Genomic DNA, 19,921 nt, shown 5'->3' on the forward strand with positions numbered 1-19,921 from the left:
ATAAGAGGATTTTGGCTGAAATTTTTTTTGCTAACATCTTTAAAAAGCTCCTGTACATCGAAAACGCAAAATTTAGAAAAAGTCCAAAACAAAAGTTGTTTCTAAAGACAAAACCTTCAATTTGAGACGGAGAACGGTGATCTAACTCAATTTTCAAAAATGGGTACATGAGCCCTCATAATAAGAGGATTTTGGCTGAAATTTTTTTTGATCAATTTTTTTTGCTAACATCTTTAAAAAGCTCCTGTACATCGAAAACGCAAAATTTAGAAAAAGTCCAAAACAAAAGTTGTTTCTAAAGACAAAACCTTCAATTTGAGACGGAGAACGGTGATCTAACTCAATTTTCAAAAATGGGTACATGAGCCCTCATAATAAGAGGATTTTGGCTGAAATTTTTTTTGCTAACATCTTTAAAAAGCTCCTGTACATCGGAAACGCAAAATTTAGAAAAAGTCCAAAACAAAAGTTGTTTCTAAAGACAAAACCTTCAATTTGAGACGGAGAACGGTGATCTAACTCAATTTTCAAAAATGGGTACATGAGCCCTCATAATAAGAGGATTTTGGCTGAAATTTTTTTTGCTAACATCTTTAAAAAGCTCCTGTACATCGGAAACGCAAAATTTAGAAAAAGTCCAAAACAAAAGTTGTTTCTAAAGACAAAACCTTCAATTTGAGACGGAGAACGGTGATCTAACTCAATTTTCAAAAATGGGTACATGAGCCCTCATAATAAGAGGATTTTGGCTGAAATTTTTTTTGATCAATTTTTTTTGCTAACATCTTTAAAAAGCTCCTGTACATCGAAAACGCAAAATTTAGAAAAAGTCCAAAACAAAAGTTGTTTCTAAAGACAAAACCTTCAATTTGAGACGGAGAACGGTGATCTAACTCAATTTTCAAAAATGGGTACATGAGCCCTCATAATAAGAGGATTTTGGCTGAAATTTTTTTTGCTAACATCTTTAAAAAGCTCCTGTACATCGGAAACGCAAAATTTAGAAAAAGTCCAAAACAAAAGTTGTTTCTAAAGACAAAACCTTCAATTTGAGACGGAGAACGGTGATCTAACTCAATTTTCAAAAATGGGTACATGAGCCCTCATAATAAGAGGATTTTGGCTGAAATTTTTTTTGCTAACATCTTTAAAAAGCTCCTGTACATCGGAAACGCAAAATTTAGAAAAAGTCCAAAACAAAAGTTGTTTCTAAAGACAAAACCTTCAATTTGAGACGGAGAACGGTGATCTAACTCAATTTTCAAAAATGGGTACATGAGCCCTCATAATAAGAGGATTTTGGCTGAAATTTTTTTTGCTAACATCTTTAAAAAGCTCCTGTACATCGGAAACGCAAAATTTAGAAAAAGTCCAAAACAAAAGTTGTTTCTAAAGACAAAACCTTCAATTTGAGACGGAGAACGGTGATCTAACTCAATTTTCAAAAATGGGTACATGAGCCCTCATAATAAGAGGATTTTGGCTGAAATTTTTTTTGCTAACATCTTTAAAAAGCTCCTGTACATCGGAAACGCAAAATTTAGAAAAAGTCCAAAACAAAAGTTGTTTCTAAAGACAAAACCTTCAATTTGAGACGGAGAACGGTGATCTAACTCAATTTTCAAAAATGGGTACATGAGCCCTCATAATAAGAGGATTTTGGCTGAAATTTTTTTTGCTAACATCTTTAAAAAGCTCCTGTACATCGGAAACGCAAAATTTAGAAAAAGTCCAAAACAAAAGTTGTTTCTAAAGACAAAACCTTCAATTTGAGACGGAGAACGGTGATCTAACTCAATTTTCAAAAATGGGTACATGAGCCCTCATAATAAGAGGATTTTGGCTGAAATTTTTTTTCATCAATTTTTTTTGCTAACATCTTTAAAAAGCTCCTGTACATCGGAAACGCAAAATTTAGAAAAAGTCCAAAACAAAAGTTGTTTCTAAAGACAAAACCTTCAATTTGAGACGGAGAACGGTGATCTAACTCAATTTTCAAAAATGGGTACATGAGCCCTCATAATAAGAGGATTTTGGCTGAAATTTTTTTTTTGATCAATTTTATTTGCTAACATCTTTAAAAAGCTCCTGTACATCGGAAACGCAAAATTTAGAAAAAGTCCAAAACAAAAGTTGTTTCTAAAGACAAAACCTTCAATTTGAGACGGAGAACGGTGATCTAACTCAATTTTCAAAAATGGGTACATGAGCCCTCATAATAAGAGGATTTTGGCTGAAATTTTTTTTCATCAATTTTTTTTGCTAACATCTTTAAAAAGCTCCTGTACATCGGAAACGCAAAATTTAGAAAAAGTCCAAAACAAAAGTTGTTTCTAAAGACAAAACCTTCAATTTGAGACGGAGAACGGTGATCTAACTCAATTTTCAAAAATGGGTACATGAGCCCTCATAATAAGAGGATTTTGGCTGAAATTTTTTTTCATCAATTTTTTTTGCTAACATCTTTAAAAAGCTCCTGTACATCGGAAACGCAAAATTTAGAAAAAGTCCAAAACAAAAGTTGTTTCTAAAGACAAAACCTTCAATTTGAGACGGAGAACGGTGATCTAACTCAATTTTCAAAAATGGGTACATGAGCCCTCATAATAAGAGGATTTTGGCTGAAATTTTTTTTGCTAACATCTTTAAAAAGCTCCTGTACATCGGAAACGCAAAATTTAGAAAAAGTCCAAAACAAAAGTTGTTTCTAAAGACAAAACCTTCAATTTGAGACGGAGAACGGTGATCTAACTCAATTTTCAAAAATGGGTACATGAGCCCTCATAATAAGAGGATTTTGGCTGAAATTTTTTTTGATCAATTTTTTTTGCTAACATCTTTAAAAAGCTCCTGTACATCGGAAACGCAAAATTTAGAAAAAGTCCAAAACAAAAGTTGTTTCTAAAGACAAAACCTTCAATTTGAGACGGAGAACGGTGATCTAACTCAATTTTCAAAAATGGGTACATGAGCCCTCATAATAAGAGGATTTTGGCTGAAATTTTTTTTGCTAACATCTTTAAAAAGCTCCTGTACATCGGAAACGCAAAATTTAGAAAAAGTCCAAAACAAAAGTTGTTTCTAAAGACAAAACCTTCAATTTGAGACGGAGAACGGTGATCTAACTCAATTTTCAAAAATGGGTACATGAGCCCTCATAATAAGAGGATTTTGGCTGAAATTTTTTTTGCTAACATCTTTAAAAAGCTCCTGTACATCGGAAACGCAAAATTTAGAAAAAGTCCAAAACAAAAGTTGTTTCTAAAGACAAAACCTTCAATTTGAGACGGAGAACGGTGATCTAACTCAATTTTCAAAAATGGGTACATGAGCCCTCATAATAAGAGGATTTTGGCTGAAATTTTTTTTGATCAATTTTTTTTGCTAACATCTTTAAAAAGCTCCTGTACATCGGAAACGCAAAATTTAGAAAAAGTCCAAAACAAAAGTTGTTTCTAAAGACAAAACCTTCAATTTGAGACGGAGAACGGTGATCTAACTCAATTTTCAAAAATGGGTACATGAGCCCTCATAATAAGAGGATTTTGGCTGAAATTTTTTTTGATCAATTTTTTTTGCTAACATCTTTAAAAAGCTCCTGTACATCGGAAACGCAAAATTTAGAAAAAGTCCAAAACAAAAGTTGTTTCTAAAGACAAAACCTTCAATTTGAGACGGAGAACGGTGATCTAACTCAATTTTCAAAAATGGGTACATGAGCCCTCATAATAAGAGGATTTTGGCTGAAATTTTTTTTGCTAACATCTTTAAAAAGCTCCTGTACATCGGAAACGCAAAATTTAGAAAAAGTCCAAAACAAAAGTTGTTTCTAAAGACAAAACCTTCAATTTGAGACGGAGAACGGTGATCTAACTCAATTTTCAAAAATGGGTACATGAGCCCTCATAATAAGAGGATTTTGGCTGAAATTTTTTTTGATCAATTTTTTTTGCTAACATCTTTAAAAAGCTCCTGTACATCGGAAACGCAAAATTTAGAAAAAGTCCAAAACAAAAGTTGTTTCTAAAGACAAAACCTTCAATTTGAGACGGAGAACCGTGATCTAACTCAATTTTCAAAAATGGGTACATGAGCCCTCATAATAAGAGGATTTTGGCTGAAATTTTTTTTGATCAATTTTTTTTGCTAACATCTTTAAAAAGCTCCTGTACATCGGAAACGCAAAATTTAGAAAAAGTCCAAAACAAAAGTTGTTTCTAAAGACAAAACCTTCAATTTGAGACGGAGAACCGTGATCTAACTCAATTTTCAAAATTTGGTAAGAGAGTCTTACTATTAAATTAAAAAAGGTAAAAATAGGTCGAAAATAGGAGTTTTTGAGCGTTCCAAAAATCAAAATATATATAAAATGGTATCACTTTGACAGAATTTTTAAATTTTCTGAGCTTTTAGACTTTAATTTAGAGCAAGAAATTTAAGAAAAAATAATGTTTGGTTTTTTTTTTTGGAAAATAAAAGAAAAATGGATGAGTGAACACATAAAAAATTATTTGACTTTTGACTTAATCTTAAGCTCAAGCCTAAGATAAGTCAATTAAAATGTTTTGACTTAAGCTTTTACTTAAGCAAAAGTCTAAAGTTTTTACTTAATAAGCTTTTTACTTAAGCTTAAGTCAAAAGTAAAATTCATTTTGACTTAATGACTTAAGTTTAAGTTTAAGTCAAACTTTTTTAAAAGCTTTTACTCAAGTTTAAGATTAAGTCACTTAAGTTTTTGAAGCTTAAGTTTAAGTCATAAGTTTTTGCAGCCCTGATTTACTTTTATTAAAGTTTTCCAATTTTTTAATTTAATTTTTATACATTTAAATTTATTTTTTCGAAAAATTTATGGTAAGAATTGACTAAAAAGCCACGAGTAATTTTTTATAATCATTTATTTTCATAACAATTTGGTACAACACATTTTAAAAATAATTCTACTGTCAACTGAAAGGCTCTTTTACATCTTTATGTGCTCGTCTAGCATGAATCCTTATATCGTGTTTCACTTTATAGCCTTTTCCGCATCCCGGGTACTGACAATAATACTTAATGTCGCCATGACGCTCCATATGGCGTTTCAGATTGTATTCCGTAGTACTTTTGGCTCCACAAATTTCACAATGGAGGTTCGGAATTATTTTTTTGTGATGATATTCGTGGTTTTGAAGCTTTCTGTAACTATTTTTATCGAAATGTTTGCCACAAAAGCGACAGTTTCCGCCTTCATCTTCCCTAAAAATATTTAAAATAATTATTAACTTGCAAAAATAGAAATTTAGAGGAAAACTTACTTGTAACTGGCATTCGGCGTAATTCGTTTATTTCGTTGCAACTTGACTTTGACAATGCCGTGTTCGACTTCTTCATGCGATCGTCTCAACTTCCATGTTCGAAATACTTGATCGCATCTTTTGCACGGAAAACTTTCGCCGGAGCCATGAGCTCTTTTTATGTGAGTCAGATAGTCATACTTTACGGCGAATCCTTTGCGACAACCTTCGAACTTGCAGAAAAACGTTTTTTCGTTGTGTCGTTGCATATGAGCTCGCAAAAAGATGTCAGTTTTGCATTTGATGCCACAAACTGTGCAAAATAAATTTGGCTGTTCTCTCAAGTGGTATTTTTCGTGATCCTTAAATTTTCGGATAGAGGTGAAGGGTTTGCCACAATGAGGACAAACATTTTCTTCGTAGTCTTTTCTAAAATTGAAAAAAAAAGAAATTATTAAATGAGAGTCGAAAGTACTTTAAGTCAAACTTAAGTTTTTTTTAAATAAGTGAAAATTCAGTTAATTTTTTAAAAATATGAAAAAAATTATATTTTTAGAAAAATAAATTTTTAAATTATTTTTAAGTCAAAATTATTTGAATTCTGTCTTAAGCTTAAAATTAAAATAAAAAAAAATAAAATAAAATTAATAAAAAAAAAATTAATTAAAATAAAATAAAATAATATTAAAATAAAAAATCCCTAAGTCTGACTTAGATCAACAAAATAAATTAACTAAACAAGTTTTTTAAAGAATATTAATTTTTATTAATAATTTTTAAAAATTACTTTTTTTCTAAATTTGAATAAAAATTCCAAAAATTGTTCGATTTTTTTTTTAACTTAAGCTTAAGTCAAAATTATATTAATTAAAAATATTCTTTAGACTTAATCTTGGGCTTAAGAAAAAGTTGAAATAAGTCAAAAATTTTGGAAAAAAAAATAAATTTTTCAACCGAATTTTGCAAAAAAATATTATTTTTTCTAAAATTTATTCAAAAATTTGGTTAATTAAATAAATTTAATTATTTTAAGTCAAACTTAAGTCCTAAGTCAAATAATTTTGACTTAAAACTTTGACTTAAGAAAATTAAATTAATTTATTCAGCTTTAAATTTAAATTTTCAAGCAAAAATTCAACTAAATTTTGAATTATTTAAAAAAAAAACATTAAATTTCCTTTTAACTCAAAGAATTCTCGACCTTGAGAATAAAAAAAAATCAAAGAAAAAATAAAACTTACTGTAAAATAATTTTATATTCAGGATCCAAAACTCCGTGTTTTTCGTGTCTATGTTTCATCATGGTCCCTTTTGTTTCCTTGACTTCCCCACAAATTTCACACACAAACGACTGCTTATCCTTATTTCGATTGTTATCAATTTTCTTAGATTTTCTCGAATTTGAAGTTTCTCGGAAGACACCGTTTTCGTCAAAATGCACATTTCGAAAGTGACTTAATAAATATCCTTTGCCCATAAAATCTTTTCCACAATAATGACAAAAAATTTGACCCTCGAAAATTTGTTTGTGAACACGTCGAATATGTAAATTTTTTGTTTGGGCTTCTTTGAAAGTTTTACCACAGATTTTACAGTCAAAAGTACTTTTACTCTCTTCTGGTTTGGAATTTTCAGAAATTTCAGTAAAATTTTCCATTGAATCGTCTTGAATATCACATTTTTTAGTATTTTCTTTAATTTTTTTACTTCTTCGCTCTTCATAAACGTTGAAAATTGTTTCTGAAAATTCGGAAAAATCGGAAATTTCTTCAGAATTGAACAATGTTGAGCTTCTTTTAGCTTCTAATAATACTGAATCACTTAAATTTTTGTTGTCATTTGAAATTTCTTCAGATTTTATTTCGTAATTCTTCTTCATATCCTCAACTGACTCTTTTGGCAAATAAATCCAATCATTTTTCACAAATCCATCCAAAGCCATTCGACTGAGAATAATTCGAAAATGCTTAATTTGGGGTTTTTCTTGTTCATTTTTGATGTGATGAGTTTTTAATTTTCCTCGTTTTGCTCTTTCTGTTGCTTTTTTCTGCAATTCCTGTTCATACAGCTCCGGATGAAACTTTTTCTTGTGCTTGCTTGCGATAATTCCGCTACTGAATTGCGTCGAACAAATTGTACAGCATTTTATCAAGGGATTTTTGTGTCCAATTAAATGATCTCGATACGTTTGTCGTCTCACAAAAGTTTTTCCGCAGATTTTGCATGTGAAAACTCGATTTTCTGTGGTATTTTTGTTGTTATCGGTCAAATTTATTGAGAATGGTAAGTGATTGCCACAACAAACGATGAAGGATGTTAAGTGAAAAAAACGAGATTGACAAATGCCGCATCGGTAGAAAGTTTCTGGAGTACTAATTTTGTTGGTTTCTTCCGAAAATGCAATTTTATTTGACAAGAAATTCGGAAATTCCTTCAGATCTGGAAGGAAACTCGTCATTTTTTTAATGTTTACAATTTCTACTTTGTACTATGTTCAGCCGAATACAACCCATGTACCTTAAAATCAAGGCGTCATCCATTAATGGCGTCAGAAGTTTATAGGGGGGGGGAGAAGATAGCAATTTTTTTGTTTATTTTGTCAAGTATTTTTTAAATAAATTAAAGTTTAATCAATTTAATTTTAATTAATTTAATTTAAATTTTTTAATTTTCAATTAATTTTTTAAATTAATTTTTAATTAATTTTTTTAATTTAATTTTTAATTAATTTTTTAAATTTATTTTAAATAATTTTTTTTTAATTAAATTTTTAATTAATTTTTTAAATTAATTTTTTTTTTTTTTTTTTTTAAAAATTTATAAAAATACACCAAAATACTGTAATTTTTGATAAAATTTTTAACTTTTTTTTTAAATTTTTCTCCATTGATTTTTCGATTTTCAAAATGAAGCATGAGACAAAAAGTTCAACAAAAAATTTGAAGTGTTAAAAAAAATCAATTAAGAAGATTTTTTTAAATCAACATAAAAATATAAATTTCTTCTCCAAAAACCTTCTTTTAGCTAAATCTGATAAAATTAAAAAAAAAAAAAAAAAATCGTAAATCAGAATTTTCGTAAAAAATTTCAAAATTTGTATGGATTTTGAGTTCAAATTTTACAAATCCAGGTCAAGTAAAATCTTTGTTAGGTAAACAAAATTTTTATTCATTTAACTCTCCAACAATCGGTCAATTCGTTGTTACATCATCACCTTTACTATTTCCCGTTTGCGACAAATGTTTAATAATATCGACCCAATCCCATCCACGAGGCTTGGTTCCCGTATGATCAGTTTTATCCCACAGACGACGTTTTTGAGCTTTTGTCAGATGTTCTTTCTTGGCAGCCTTGGATCCCGCTTCACCTTGATCGATTTCCAAATCAGCCACACTTTCCGTAGCGACATCTATATTCTTCTCTATCGTATTAACATCGGCTAAAATGTCATCTAGTTTGTCTTTAAGGCACTCGAACAGCGAGAAAGTCATGCCGCATCCGATCCATTGTTGAGCCTCTTCTAATACTATTTTCGATATATTTAATTTCACAGCGGAAGGTCTAAAAAAATCGTTATTTTAGCGATATTTGAAGGAAATTCTTACAAAACTTACAAATTTCTATTGTAAAATAATTCTAAATTAACGTTTGGCAGTTCATTCGGATAATTTTCGGGCCACGAAATTTCCATGAGAAATGATTTAATTGTGTCTGTCTCGCCGTATCTGTATTGAAAAGTTGTCGAATTTACTTCCTTAAATTGCTCGTCGCCTTCGTAGATGGAAATTAACGCCTCGCGTTCGTCCGTTTGCATTTCTTTTGTCTCAGACATTATTTTTAAGAGTTTTTTAAATTAATAAAAAAAATAATTTAGACACGAAAACAAGTTTGTTTACAACTTTTTCGTAGGAACTGTCAAACACGTGAAATGGTACCGCAATCGTACCGTTCGATGACAATTCTCTCTATTATTTTCTCTCTCGTTTTTCAGATTTTCTCTCTTTATTCTGCACGTAAAGTGATAAGAATCCTGTACACATGATTTTTACACTGAGAAAAATTTAACGGTATAATGAAAAATTACATAAAAAATTTCGCTTTAGAAATTTAATTTTTTTTGTTACGAATTATTTTTTTTTGAATCGAAATTTAAAGTTAATTCATTTAAAAATTATTTTGATTAAATTTAAAATAATTAATTTAATTTATTTATTTTTTTTGTAAAAAAATAATTTTTTAATCTTTTTTTTTTAATTAAAAAAATTAAAATAAAAAAAATCTGTACAGAAAATTTTTGCTCTGAACAAAATCAAAATTAAAAGGAAAAACAGAATTAAATTTTTTTTTATTTTATAAATAATTTTTTCCGTAGCAATAAAGATTTTTTAAAGACTTAGAGAAAATTTATTCATGAATTAATAAATTAAATTAAATTAATATTTTATAAAATTCTTATTAGATTAAATAAAATAATTTTAGTTTAAAATTTATTTATAAATAATAAAAATTTTTAATTAAAAAATATTTTATATTTAAAAAATTAATAATTAAATAATTAATATTTTCTAAACTAATTTAAAAATTTATTTTTTTTGCATTTTAAAAATTAATATTAAAAAAAATCATTTTTTTATTGAATTTAATGAAAAAAAATTAAATTAAAAATAAAATTTAATTAATTTTAAAAATTGAAATTAAATAAATAAATTAAAAAATAAATTTAAAATTAATTAATTTTATTTACTGAATTTGTAGAAAAAAATATTAAATAAAAAAAAATTATTTAAAAAATTAATAACATTATTTATTATTAAATAATTAGGATTTTTTTAAATTAATTAAATTTTTATAATTTTTTTAAACTAATTTAAAATTTTTATTTTTTTGAGTGTAAGCACAAAATTGTAAACACTACACATCGCATGTCGTATATTTCCAACGAGAATCATCCCTCTTTGACAATGCAACAGTCTCGCGCACGTACGTAAACATCAGCGGTTCCGGTATTTACCCACACATGACTACTACATTCTTCAAGAGAGAACGTAATTTTCCTCATGCACACACACGTCTCATTCATAATATTGCCGAAAACAAAACAGCTGGGCAAGAATATTCGTTTTCATTCACAGTCACTTCAGTTGTAGTTGATCGGTGAATTCGTTAGGACGTATGATTTTATCGAGTCATCATCGAGCGGAATCATGTTGGTCGTACAGCGACCGATATTGAGGAAATTTTTATCAATAAATTTTCATTATTCTGTCATATTTTGTTCGTCAGCGTAAAAAGGATACAAATGAAATTATAAAAAAAATACAAAAAAAAAATATACGAAGAAAATAAAGAGAAAAAGTGCAAAGTGAGAGAAAAATCATGAAAAATGATAATTCGTTATTTATTTATGAAAAAAATATAAAATAATAATATTATAAAAAAATTTATGTGAAAAACTTTTTACGATTGAAAAAATAAAATTTATGATAAAAAAAGGAGAAAAACTTAAAAATGCTGAAAATACGTGAGTGCGAGTTGTTTTTCGAAGAAAAATCTCACGTTTCATCCTTTTATGGGAAAAATAAGTGAATAATGAGATAATTTGATAACCAATAAAATATTGTATTCATGAAAGTGATCCACGCATAATTGAATAACAAAATTAATTAAAGCCATTTATTTATAAAACACAAAAAAATCTGTCGACTTGTCGAAAGATAATCACTTGAAAACTTTTCGACATGTGCATAAATAAATTAAATTTTCCAAAGAAAAAAATATAAAAAGTGATAATTTAAAGTGACAGCGAGCAAAAAAATTTTTTTTTTAAATTAAAAAAAAATTTATAATAAAAATAAATTAAAACCAACAAGTTAGTGCAATATAAAAAAAAATAAAAAAAATAGAGGAAAAATTTTAAAACAAGATTAAATTATTATCAGTTCATAATTGTTCTGTGCACAAAAAAGAAACGTGCTTCAGAGAGAAAGAAAAAGTATTTTTTTCGTTTATTTCCTTTTTCGCATGCACACATTTTTAATTCCCGAAGAAATTTTTGGTATCAGGGAATCTTGCTGAAAAAATGAACAAAATTTGCCACACGCCTGCATGCCTGAATTGATCTGCGATAAAGAACTAGACAAACTTTTCCTTGGGTGTTGCTCTACTTATTATATTCTTTAAACAAACTTTTTTTTTTACACAAAGCAAAAAAAAAAAAAATACGGGCGAAATTAAACTGTATGAAATTATTATTTTATAAGTTTTACAACTTGATCCTTGGGAGGTGCTAACCGGAAAAATTATTTTTTTTTAATTTTTTTTACAAAAAAAAAACTTTTTTTTTTGAAACACTCATTTAAAACCAAATCACAGTAATTTTCTCGTTTTGAATTTTTAGTTGAACTGAATTCAACTCGTAAAACTTAAATTTAAATATTTGAACATTTTCCGTAAATAATTATTGTATAGCGAATAGAAAAGTTTGTCCTCGTCTCGAAATGGAATTGCATGCAGGATGTTGATTGGATGATTTTTCAAACAACTTGTAGTTTTTTTGCATTTCGATGTCAAGTCTCGGAGTAAATAAATGTTGAAAGGAAGGAAATGAACTTAGTTCATTATCTACTGTTTTTCTTTACTTTTCTCGTTTTGTATGACTTTTTACACAAAATTTAATTTAATCGCGAAAACTATTTTATCGCAAAATTAATCATTGTTAAATTTATTACAATTATCGATTAAAATTAAATTGAAAAGGACAACCCACATTTTTAAACAATTTACTTAAAATTTTTAATGAAAAAATACCAGAATTACCACAAAATGATTATCTCGGGACATGTGTGTATAAGCTACGAAAAGGAAAAAAAATGAAAATTTATACGAAAAATTTTCTCTGATAGTGTAATATAAAGTTAAATCCGATATAATATAGTAAAGCAGAGTTTAAAATAAAAAATGTATAATAAATGTTGAATAATATGGAAGATAAGTGTAACAAAAAATTAAATTATTAAAATAAAGTATATATATAATTAAATTAATTATTGAATAAAAGTGTAAAGCCATAATAGTGAAAAATGAGTAAATACCTGCAATTATCAGTATTTGTGTTGCTTTTGCTTTTTTGCGCTATCAACTATGTTGCCAGTGTATTAATTGGAATGATTGCCCCGATAGGTAAGATTTTTTTTTTTGAATTTTTCCATCAACGAGATTCACCTTTTTTGTTGAATTGATTCATTGCCAAAATTATGTGTGGTCCAAATACCAATCAATCTCTTTTTACCAAAACAAAAATACATAAAGCTAATTGCCTCATCATCATTAGAAAAAAACACGGTGAAAGTTGTCGTTAGAGGATCGACTTTATTTTAAAAACTATTTGAAAATTTTAAAATTTTATCCCAGTGAACATTCTGAGTTTTCGTCCCAGTGAAAATTTTGATTTTAATTTCAAAAAATAAATAAATAAAATAAAATAAAAAAATTAAAATAAAAATAAATAAAAAAATAAAATAAAAAATTTCGCACAGTGCACATTTTGTACTTTTGATTTTGTATAACGTTCAAATTTTTGAGTATCTTAATCTTTCAACCCTGAATCCTTTTTAATTTTTTGTTCAGTTTTTTTTTATTTTAAATTTACTTATTAATTAATTTTTTATTATGTATTTTTTAAAATTTTGACCCAGTTCACATTTTTGAATTTCAACAATTTTTTTTAATACAGTTTTTTGAAGTTTCAAACCAGTAAACATTTTAATATAGCTATATAACTCATGTTTAAATTTTTGTAACAGTGTTAATTTTAAAATGACGCATTTTTAATTTTGATCCCAGTACACATTTCGAAAAATTATTGGTTTTTATTAACATTCTTGAATCAGTACAAATTTCTATAGAATTCGTATAGAATAAAAACCCAGTTAACATATTTAATTTTCTATCAATTTTGTTTTTTTTTTTGCATTTTAACTGTTTCCCAATGCACATTTTAAATATTTTTATAAAAATCTAATAAAAAATTTAATAAGATTTTATTATTTTTTCCCAGTTCGTAATTTAAAATTTCTATTGTATAAATTTGAAGTGCCCAATTAGTATTTTTAAATTTTCATCCCAGTGCACATTTTTCTAAATTTTTATGATTTTTTTTTGCTTTTTTTTTGAAATGCGGAAACAAAAAAAAAAGAATGTTAAAAAACAGCAGGAACAAAAAAAATTGTTTTTCTCGATTCAATCACTAAAAAAATGCTTAGAGATATAAACACGTTTTTCTCGCCTTTCATTGTTTTTCACCTACTTTTCCACTTTTCCTCATTTTCAATTCACCAAAGCGAATGATTTGTGTCAGGTGTCTCAACACTAAACCTGCCTTGTCATGCTCGTTTTTGAAAATTGTCGTCATCTACTAACAAGGTAACGAACGAAAATATGGAAAATTCTTCGTTAAGCATCTCATCTCTCGTTTTAATTTTTGGGTCATAAATTTTCCAACACACATCACCATTATACCTTTACACAAAACGACTTACAGAATAATTAAAACAGAATTGTCATCGGCATTGTTCAGGTGTCTTCTTGTCTTGTCTCGCGTGTCTGTGTGCCATAGAGAAGAAAATAAGAAAAAGAGAAATGATTTTGACGTGATGTGAATAACCTTTTCTTCTCGTTTCTCGACATGTTACCTCAGATTATTAGTTGTGCGCTCGAGTATTCCGCTCGGTGTCATAATTCTTTCTCAGTATTTCGTCATTTGTGCAGTCGACTTACTCAGGTACCCACTTAACATTAAATTTTGGCAAGATTTCAAGGATTTAAAATAAATTTTCACACACAACAAAAATTCGATGCATTATTGTGATTATTCGTTTCTCGTGTAATGTGACTTTTTTTTGCCGACTGAGAAAATATTTACGAAAAAAAATTTTTTTTACCACCAACAGTCCATTCAGTAAACCCGAATGCCCGATAACGTGTGTGTAATTTGATTAAGAACGCTGTTTCTAAAATTTTGCAGACGATTTGACGCTGTTTGAAATTTTTTTCGTACATTTCGCACAGAAAAACACAAAAAATATTAGCCGTAGGAGACAAGAAGTCGCATCGCAATCAAAAGTTTGAACTGACAGAGAATGAAATAAATTGAAATTAAAGCAAAATATTTGTGTTAAAATGGGTCAAGGAAGCCCACATCTCGTTTTTGGTGTAAATTATATATTTTTTTGCTCTGCATCCGACAACAAACATTGGAGTTGTTGCTCCAAGCTTTTCTCCATTGATGAAATTCAATTCAATTAGTTTTGGTATTTATTTCAAAAGTGTACGACGTGGTGTCGTTGGGTGTGCTGAAGTGTTATTTAACAATTCACTCACACACATAATATATCACAGGAGGAGGAATTCCATCAACATCGTCAATAAGAATGAATGAACGCAACTTGGATTCCGAGAACGAGTAATTTGATATGAGCATAAGTGCTTCCGTTTCCATGACAGAGACATTCAATGGTGATGTATTCTGTTTGACTTGTTATTAGTTAAAGCATTTGATGCATTTTGATGTTTAATTAATTTACCTGCGTGCAAAGTGATAGTCCGAACAAAAAATCCGTTATTCAGGGAAGCATGTTGTAACTGATCATGCTCAATTTCAAATTTATTGACCGTAACAGGATCTTTTTTTACTTTTATTCTTATAAGAATTTTATGGATTTAATGTTTTAGGGGAAAATTATTGTTACCCGTAGATTTCGTTCTACCAATCTTTCCAAAATATACTCTTGAAAGTATGCAATCAATTTTGCTTCAGAAAAAAAATTTCTGAAATCCTTGAGTTACTTAAAGGTATCTTAATGGACACTCACCAAAGGAGTTTTTTAAAATTTTTTTGCTCCAAAACCTTCGTTATGCTAATCCTGAAACATTTTGAAAAACTTCGAAAAGATTCGTAAAGCAGAATTTGCGTGATTGAATTTCAAAATTTGTATAGACCTTGAAAAAAACATTTAAAAAATCTTGTAAGTTTGAGGATTTGACTTATTTTGATTTGAATTACAAACAGCTTGCGCAATTTCTTAGATTCGGTTGAAAAACGGCTTAAAGTTAAGAAAATTCAGACAAAGGTCAAATGAAGGTCAAGTTTTGATTGAATCAAAGCATTAATTAATTATCAAATTAAAATTAAGATTTCAAGTGCAAGAAAATAAACTTGCCATTTGTTGATTAATTAAAAGATATCACAAACAAATAATTAGATTAATTTGAGAAATAATTCTAAAAAAAATAATTAAAATTACCTAAATATAAAAAATAATCAAAAATTTAATTAAATTATTTTTTAAAAATTTTATTTATAGTTTTTTTTTAATTATTTGTAGTTTTTATTTGTAATTTTTATTTTTATTTAATTTTATTATTTATTTTAAAAAATTTTAAAAAATTAAAAAATAAAAAATAAAAAAAAAAATAATTAAAAAAAATAATCAAAAATTTAATTAAATTAACTAAATTTTTTAAAATAAATAATAAAATTAAATAAAACTACAAATAAAAAATTTAAAAAAAAATGGTTTTCAAACCATCAAACAAACGTATGAATTATTTTAAAAAATTTATTTATTTATAGAAATGTCAAAATTTTCTGAAAATTTAACCCTTTTAAGACCTCCCAAGAAAATTTCTGTGAATGAAGTTATTTTAATTTTATTTTTTCTCGACTTCCATAACTTTTTTTGGTCTTCTTATCGCAACAACAATTCCAATCTTATTCTTGCACAACAATAAAACTCCTCATCACGTATGTTAAAATTGCATTACAACCTTTTTCAAAAGCTACTTGACTCTAATTCTCGCAATACGCGTGAAAAACTGCCACCCTGAATGCATTATTACTTTGCGGCGCACAACAACTGGCAAAAAAGCATCAAATAAATGACTTTTCCTGTCACAACCAGAACGTGCAGCGGCAGCACCATCACGAGCCTCCGCACACATTTAAATGAAAAAAGCGACAAACATTTATTTCATACATCTGGGTCACCGCATTACAACGAGAATTTAGCTACCTCAGCGAGCTATTTGGCTTGTAGATACATATAATAAACAAAAGTCTCTGACACATGTGCGGCCACAGTCAGTCTTTTTGACGAGGAAAACTAGTTAACAGTCAGTCAGTGAGTGAATGAATAGATATCCAGGACAATAATTCTTCCACACATTGTGACGTGAAAATCATTGTTAAATGTCCCATTTTTTGTTTAACATTGAATGGAACAAGATCAGTGGTGGATTTACATTTTGTAGGATTGAAGGATTTCCAAAAATTCGCAAATTTTTTGCTTGGTTTGAATTAATTGGAATAGATTTTGTTTTTATAGTCTAAAAATTCAATAGAAAATTTCCCATTGTTTTTTGATTAATTTTATAACCGATTTATAATTTTAGTTTTAAATTTTTATTTATATTTTATTTTTTTTTTTAATAATAAATTTTTTTTAAATTTAAAACTTTTAAATTTTTTATAATAATATTTAAGTTTTAATTAATATTTTTTTTGTAATTTTTCTAAAGTATTTTCTTTTGCTAATTTTTTGAAAAAATTAAAAAAAATTTTTAAAAAAAATTTTAAATTTAATTTTACACTTTAAATTAAAAAAAAAAATTTTAAATTATTTTAAGACAATATTCACAAATTTATTTTTTTTAATGTAAAATAAAAAAAAAATTATTAAAAAAAATTTAAAAATTAAAATTAATTAATTTTACACTTTAAAATTATTTTAAGAATATTTTTAATTTCTTTGAATTTATTTTTTAATCAAAAAAAAAAAAAACAAAAAATAATAAATTTTAATAAAAATTTTAATTTGTTTTTTTTTTAATTTTTTATTTTTAATTATATTATAAACTTTATTTTTTTTTAATTTTCAAATATTATTATTAAAAAATAAAAAAATTAAAAGTTAATAAAATTATTTTTAAAATAAAAAAATTAAAAATTGAGAAATTTCCTGTTAAATCTTAAAAAACTTTATTTTTGAACCCTCATGATCTCAAATAAAAAAATCGAAATTTGGGTAAATGTTAAGACCGCAACTGCTTAAAACTATTGATATACTGTATCTTGTTCACTTTTTTTTGTGTCGTTGTCATCATCATCAGAAACATTTCGTCGTCAGGATGAATAAATGTCCCATTTTCCACGAACTAGATTATTAGTGTAATGGGAGCTGCGTTGCATTGTCTTTCTCGTTTATTTTTTGTTTCGACTTTATTTATTGCGGTTCCGTTCCAAATAACGCACGGAATTTATGACGAGCCATTTTTTGTCCTCTGACTTTTTTTTCTGTATTTCGTTTCGAGTCCCGGTTAAGCTGACATTTATCACGTAAAATGATGATTATGGCTTGTTGCTTTTTGTTTGAAAGGTTTTTGGTGTCAAATTTTCGTCGTAATTTGACGACGAAACAGGGTCATTAAGTGTCTTTTAAATGGACCGAGGGTAATTACAACTCTTGAAGAGTCTCTCGTTGTAATTAATTGTTCATCAAAAAAAAAAAAAAAAAAAAAAATGAGTCATGCTTTCCTCCCATAAAATTTTTTTGCCAATTTTTTACTAATTCCTCGTTTCTCCTTGTATTTGCAGAAGTAATCGAAGAATGGACGTGCCACGACTCCGAAATTCGCCTAACATGCGGTCACTTGGATTCACAAATAGCCATATTAGATGCCACATTTACGCCAAATTGCACGAATAACAGCACAGATGATGACAACGGGAGCCGTGCCACAAATGAAACGTGCAAAACATTTAATGAATTCAGGTAAATATCGGTAGATTAAAATTTATTGCTTGGATAGCAACAATGGACAACGACGACGACGATATGGGCTTTCGTACAGAAGAAAAATTCCATTGTCGATACAAAAGGATTCAATTATCTTTTTTTCTCTGTCTCTCGTTACTTTCTGTAATGCTTTAATTAATCCAATGCTGGAATCAATAAGACATCCGTAATATTGCAGAAAAAAATCGAAAGAATTACCAAACAAGACACGTGTTTAGAGTAACTGCCTATCGAGGGAAAACCTTGATTTTTTTTTCCTGCCATTAGATTAACAAAAATGAAAGTGATGAAGGCTGATAATGAAATTCTATCACGTATTTTTACATTTAATCAAAGCTTTGTTGCCACAAACAAAAAAAAAACCACAAAAAAAAAGTGAAAAGGCAACTTTGAATTTTTCATCAAACATAAAATCATTAAAAATTTAACAAGTTCTTGATTGTGTTTCGGTTTTCCTTATGAATATTCTCGTCGCTTTATTTACATCCTGTAACAACGGACAGAATTGTCGTTTCAAAATTTTATGAAATATTGAAGTTGTTGAACACAATTTTTTGAACATGAAGAAAGAAAAGTCTTTCGAAGGTCGTTGTTGGATGTTATCAATGTGATGATGAAAATCCATTATATTATACATGGAAGCGGAGCAAAAATTGAACAAAGGAATACGATAACACAAGGATTATTGTGTTGTTAGGTGGATGGAGTTGCTTATGTTGCAAAAAATAACAAGAAGTATTTTAACAAGTTATTTTTATTCGGTGTCAAATTGTTAAAGCATGACGAGGAAAATATTACATACAGACAGAAAAGCCAGACTAACGTAACCAAGAATCATTAGTTTAATTGAATTTAACCGATTCAACCAGAAAAAGTAATAAAAATGTTACGATGAAAGCTCAGTGTGAAAGAAAGTTTAAAAGCTGAGAGATTTCTCGTCAAAAACTGAGAAGTTTAGTTAAAAACTGAGAAGTTTAGTTAAAAACTGAGAAGTTTAGTTAAAAACTGAGAAGTTTAGTTAAAAACTGAGAAGTTTAGTTAAAAGCTGAGATCATAAAAACTAAAATTATTAGGCCAAAAGCTGACATATTTAGATCAAAAGCTAAGAAGTTCAGATTACAAAAACTGAAAATCTGAGAAACTTAGATCAAAAACTGAAAAACTTAAAACAAAACCTGAGAAGTTTAGATCACAAAAACTGAAAATTTCAGGCCAAAAACTAAGAAATTTAGATTAAAAGCTGAGAAATTTAAATCAGAATCTAAGAAGACTACAAAAACCAAATTAGACCGCAAAAACTGAAAATGTTAGGTAGTAGCTGAGAAACTTAGGTTACAAAAACTAACAATTACAGGCTAAAAACTGAAAAATTTGGAACAAAAGCTAAAACTTAAATAAGAGTTTAGATAACAAAAACTAAAAAAGTTAGGCCAAAAGCTAAGAAGCTTAGATCAAAACCTGAAAACTTAGATTAGAAAAACTGAAATGTTAGGCCAAAAGCTGAGAAGTTTAGATCAAAAGCTGAGAAGTTTAGATCAAAAGCTGAGAAGTTTAGATCAAAAGCTGAGAAGATTTTCATAAAAACTGAAAACAAAATTTAATATTAAAACTTCCTTTTTCAAACTAAAAGTTTTCGCGTTTTTGTGTAAATTTAAATTCATTGAATAGTGATCAAAGTTCAAGTTATCAAGTTAATCCTATTACCAAGAAAAAATAAAATATTTTAACTTAAAAATATTACAACATTAACCTCAATTTTCAAGTCACCCTTCAATAGCTAATTCAAATCAATTTGAA

The 19,921-nt window shown here is 27.6% G+C and overlaps 3 protein-coding genes across 3 annotated transcripts in view; 1 reads left to right on the forward strand and 2 right to left on the reverse strand.

Moving 5' to 3' along the window:
* Positions 1-4,916: 4,916 nt before the first annotated feature.
* Positions 4,917-7,731, reverse strand: LOC134831779 (endothelial zinc finger protein induced by tumor necrosis factor alpha-like). Its single transcript, XM_063845593.1, has 3 exons — positions 6,515-7,731; positions 5,295-5,702; positions 4,917-5,235 (listed from the first exon to the last, which is right to left on the reverse strand). The coding sequence occupies exons 1-3, from the start codon at positions 7,729-7,731 to the stop codon at positions 4,944-4,946; spliced, it is 1,917 nt and encodes a 638-aa protein (XP_063701663.1). The 3' UTR covers positions 4,917-4,943.
* Positions 7,732-8,401: 670 nt separating this feature from the next.
* Positions 8,402-9,182, reverse strand: LOC134831247 (RWD domain-containing protein 4). The gene is made up of 2 exons (XM_063844927.1): positions 8,888-9,182; positions 8,402-8,834 (listed from the first exon to the last, which is right to left on the reverse strand). Exons 1-2 carry the CDS (start codon positions 9,103-9,105, stop codon positions 8,465-8,467), a joined length of 588 nt encoding a protein of 195 aa, XP_063700997.1. The 5' UTR covers positions 9,106-9,182; the 3' UTR covers positions 8,402-8,464.
* Positions 9,183-12,352: 3,170 nt separating this feature from the next.
* LOC134828500 (uncharacterized) overlaps positions 12,353-19,921 on the forward strand; it is a 118,449-nt gene continuing 110,880 nt past the window's right edge. The window contains exons 1-2 of the mRNA XM_063841480.1: positions 12,353-12,452; positions 17,923-18,100. Coding sequence (XP_063697550.1) covers positions 12,353-12,452; positions 17,923-18,100 — 278 coding nt within the window. The remainder of the gene's footprint in view (positions 12,453-17,922; positions 18,101-19,921) is intronic.

This window comes from Culicoides brevitarsis, chromosome 2, assembly GCF_036172545.1.
Source record: "Culicoides brevitarsis isolate CSIRO-B50_1 chromosome 2, AGI_CSIRO_Cbre_v1, whole genome shotgun sequence".
NCBI lineage: Eukaryota > Metazoa > Arthropoda > Insecta > Diptera > Ceratopogonidae > Culicoides > Culicoides brevitarsis.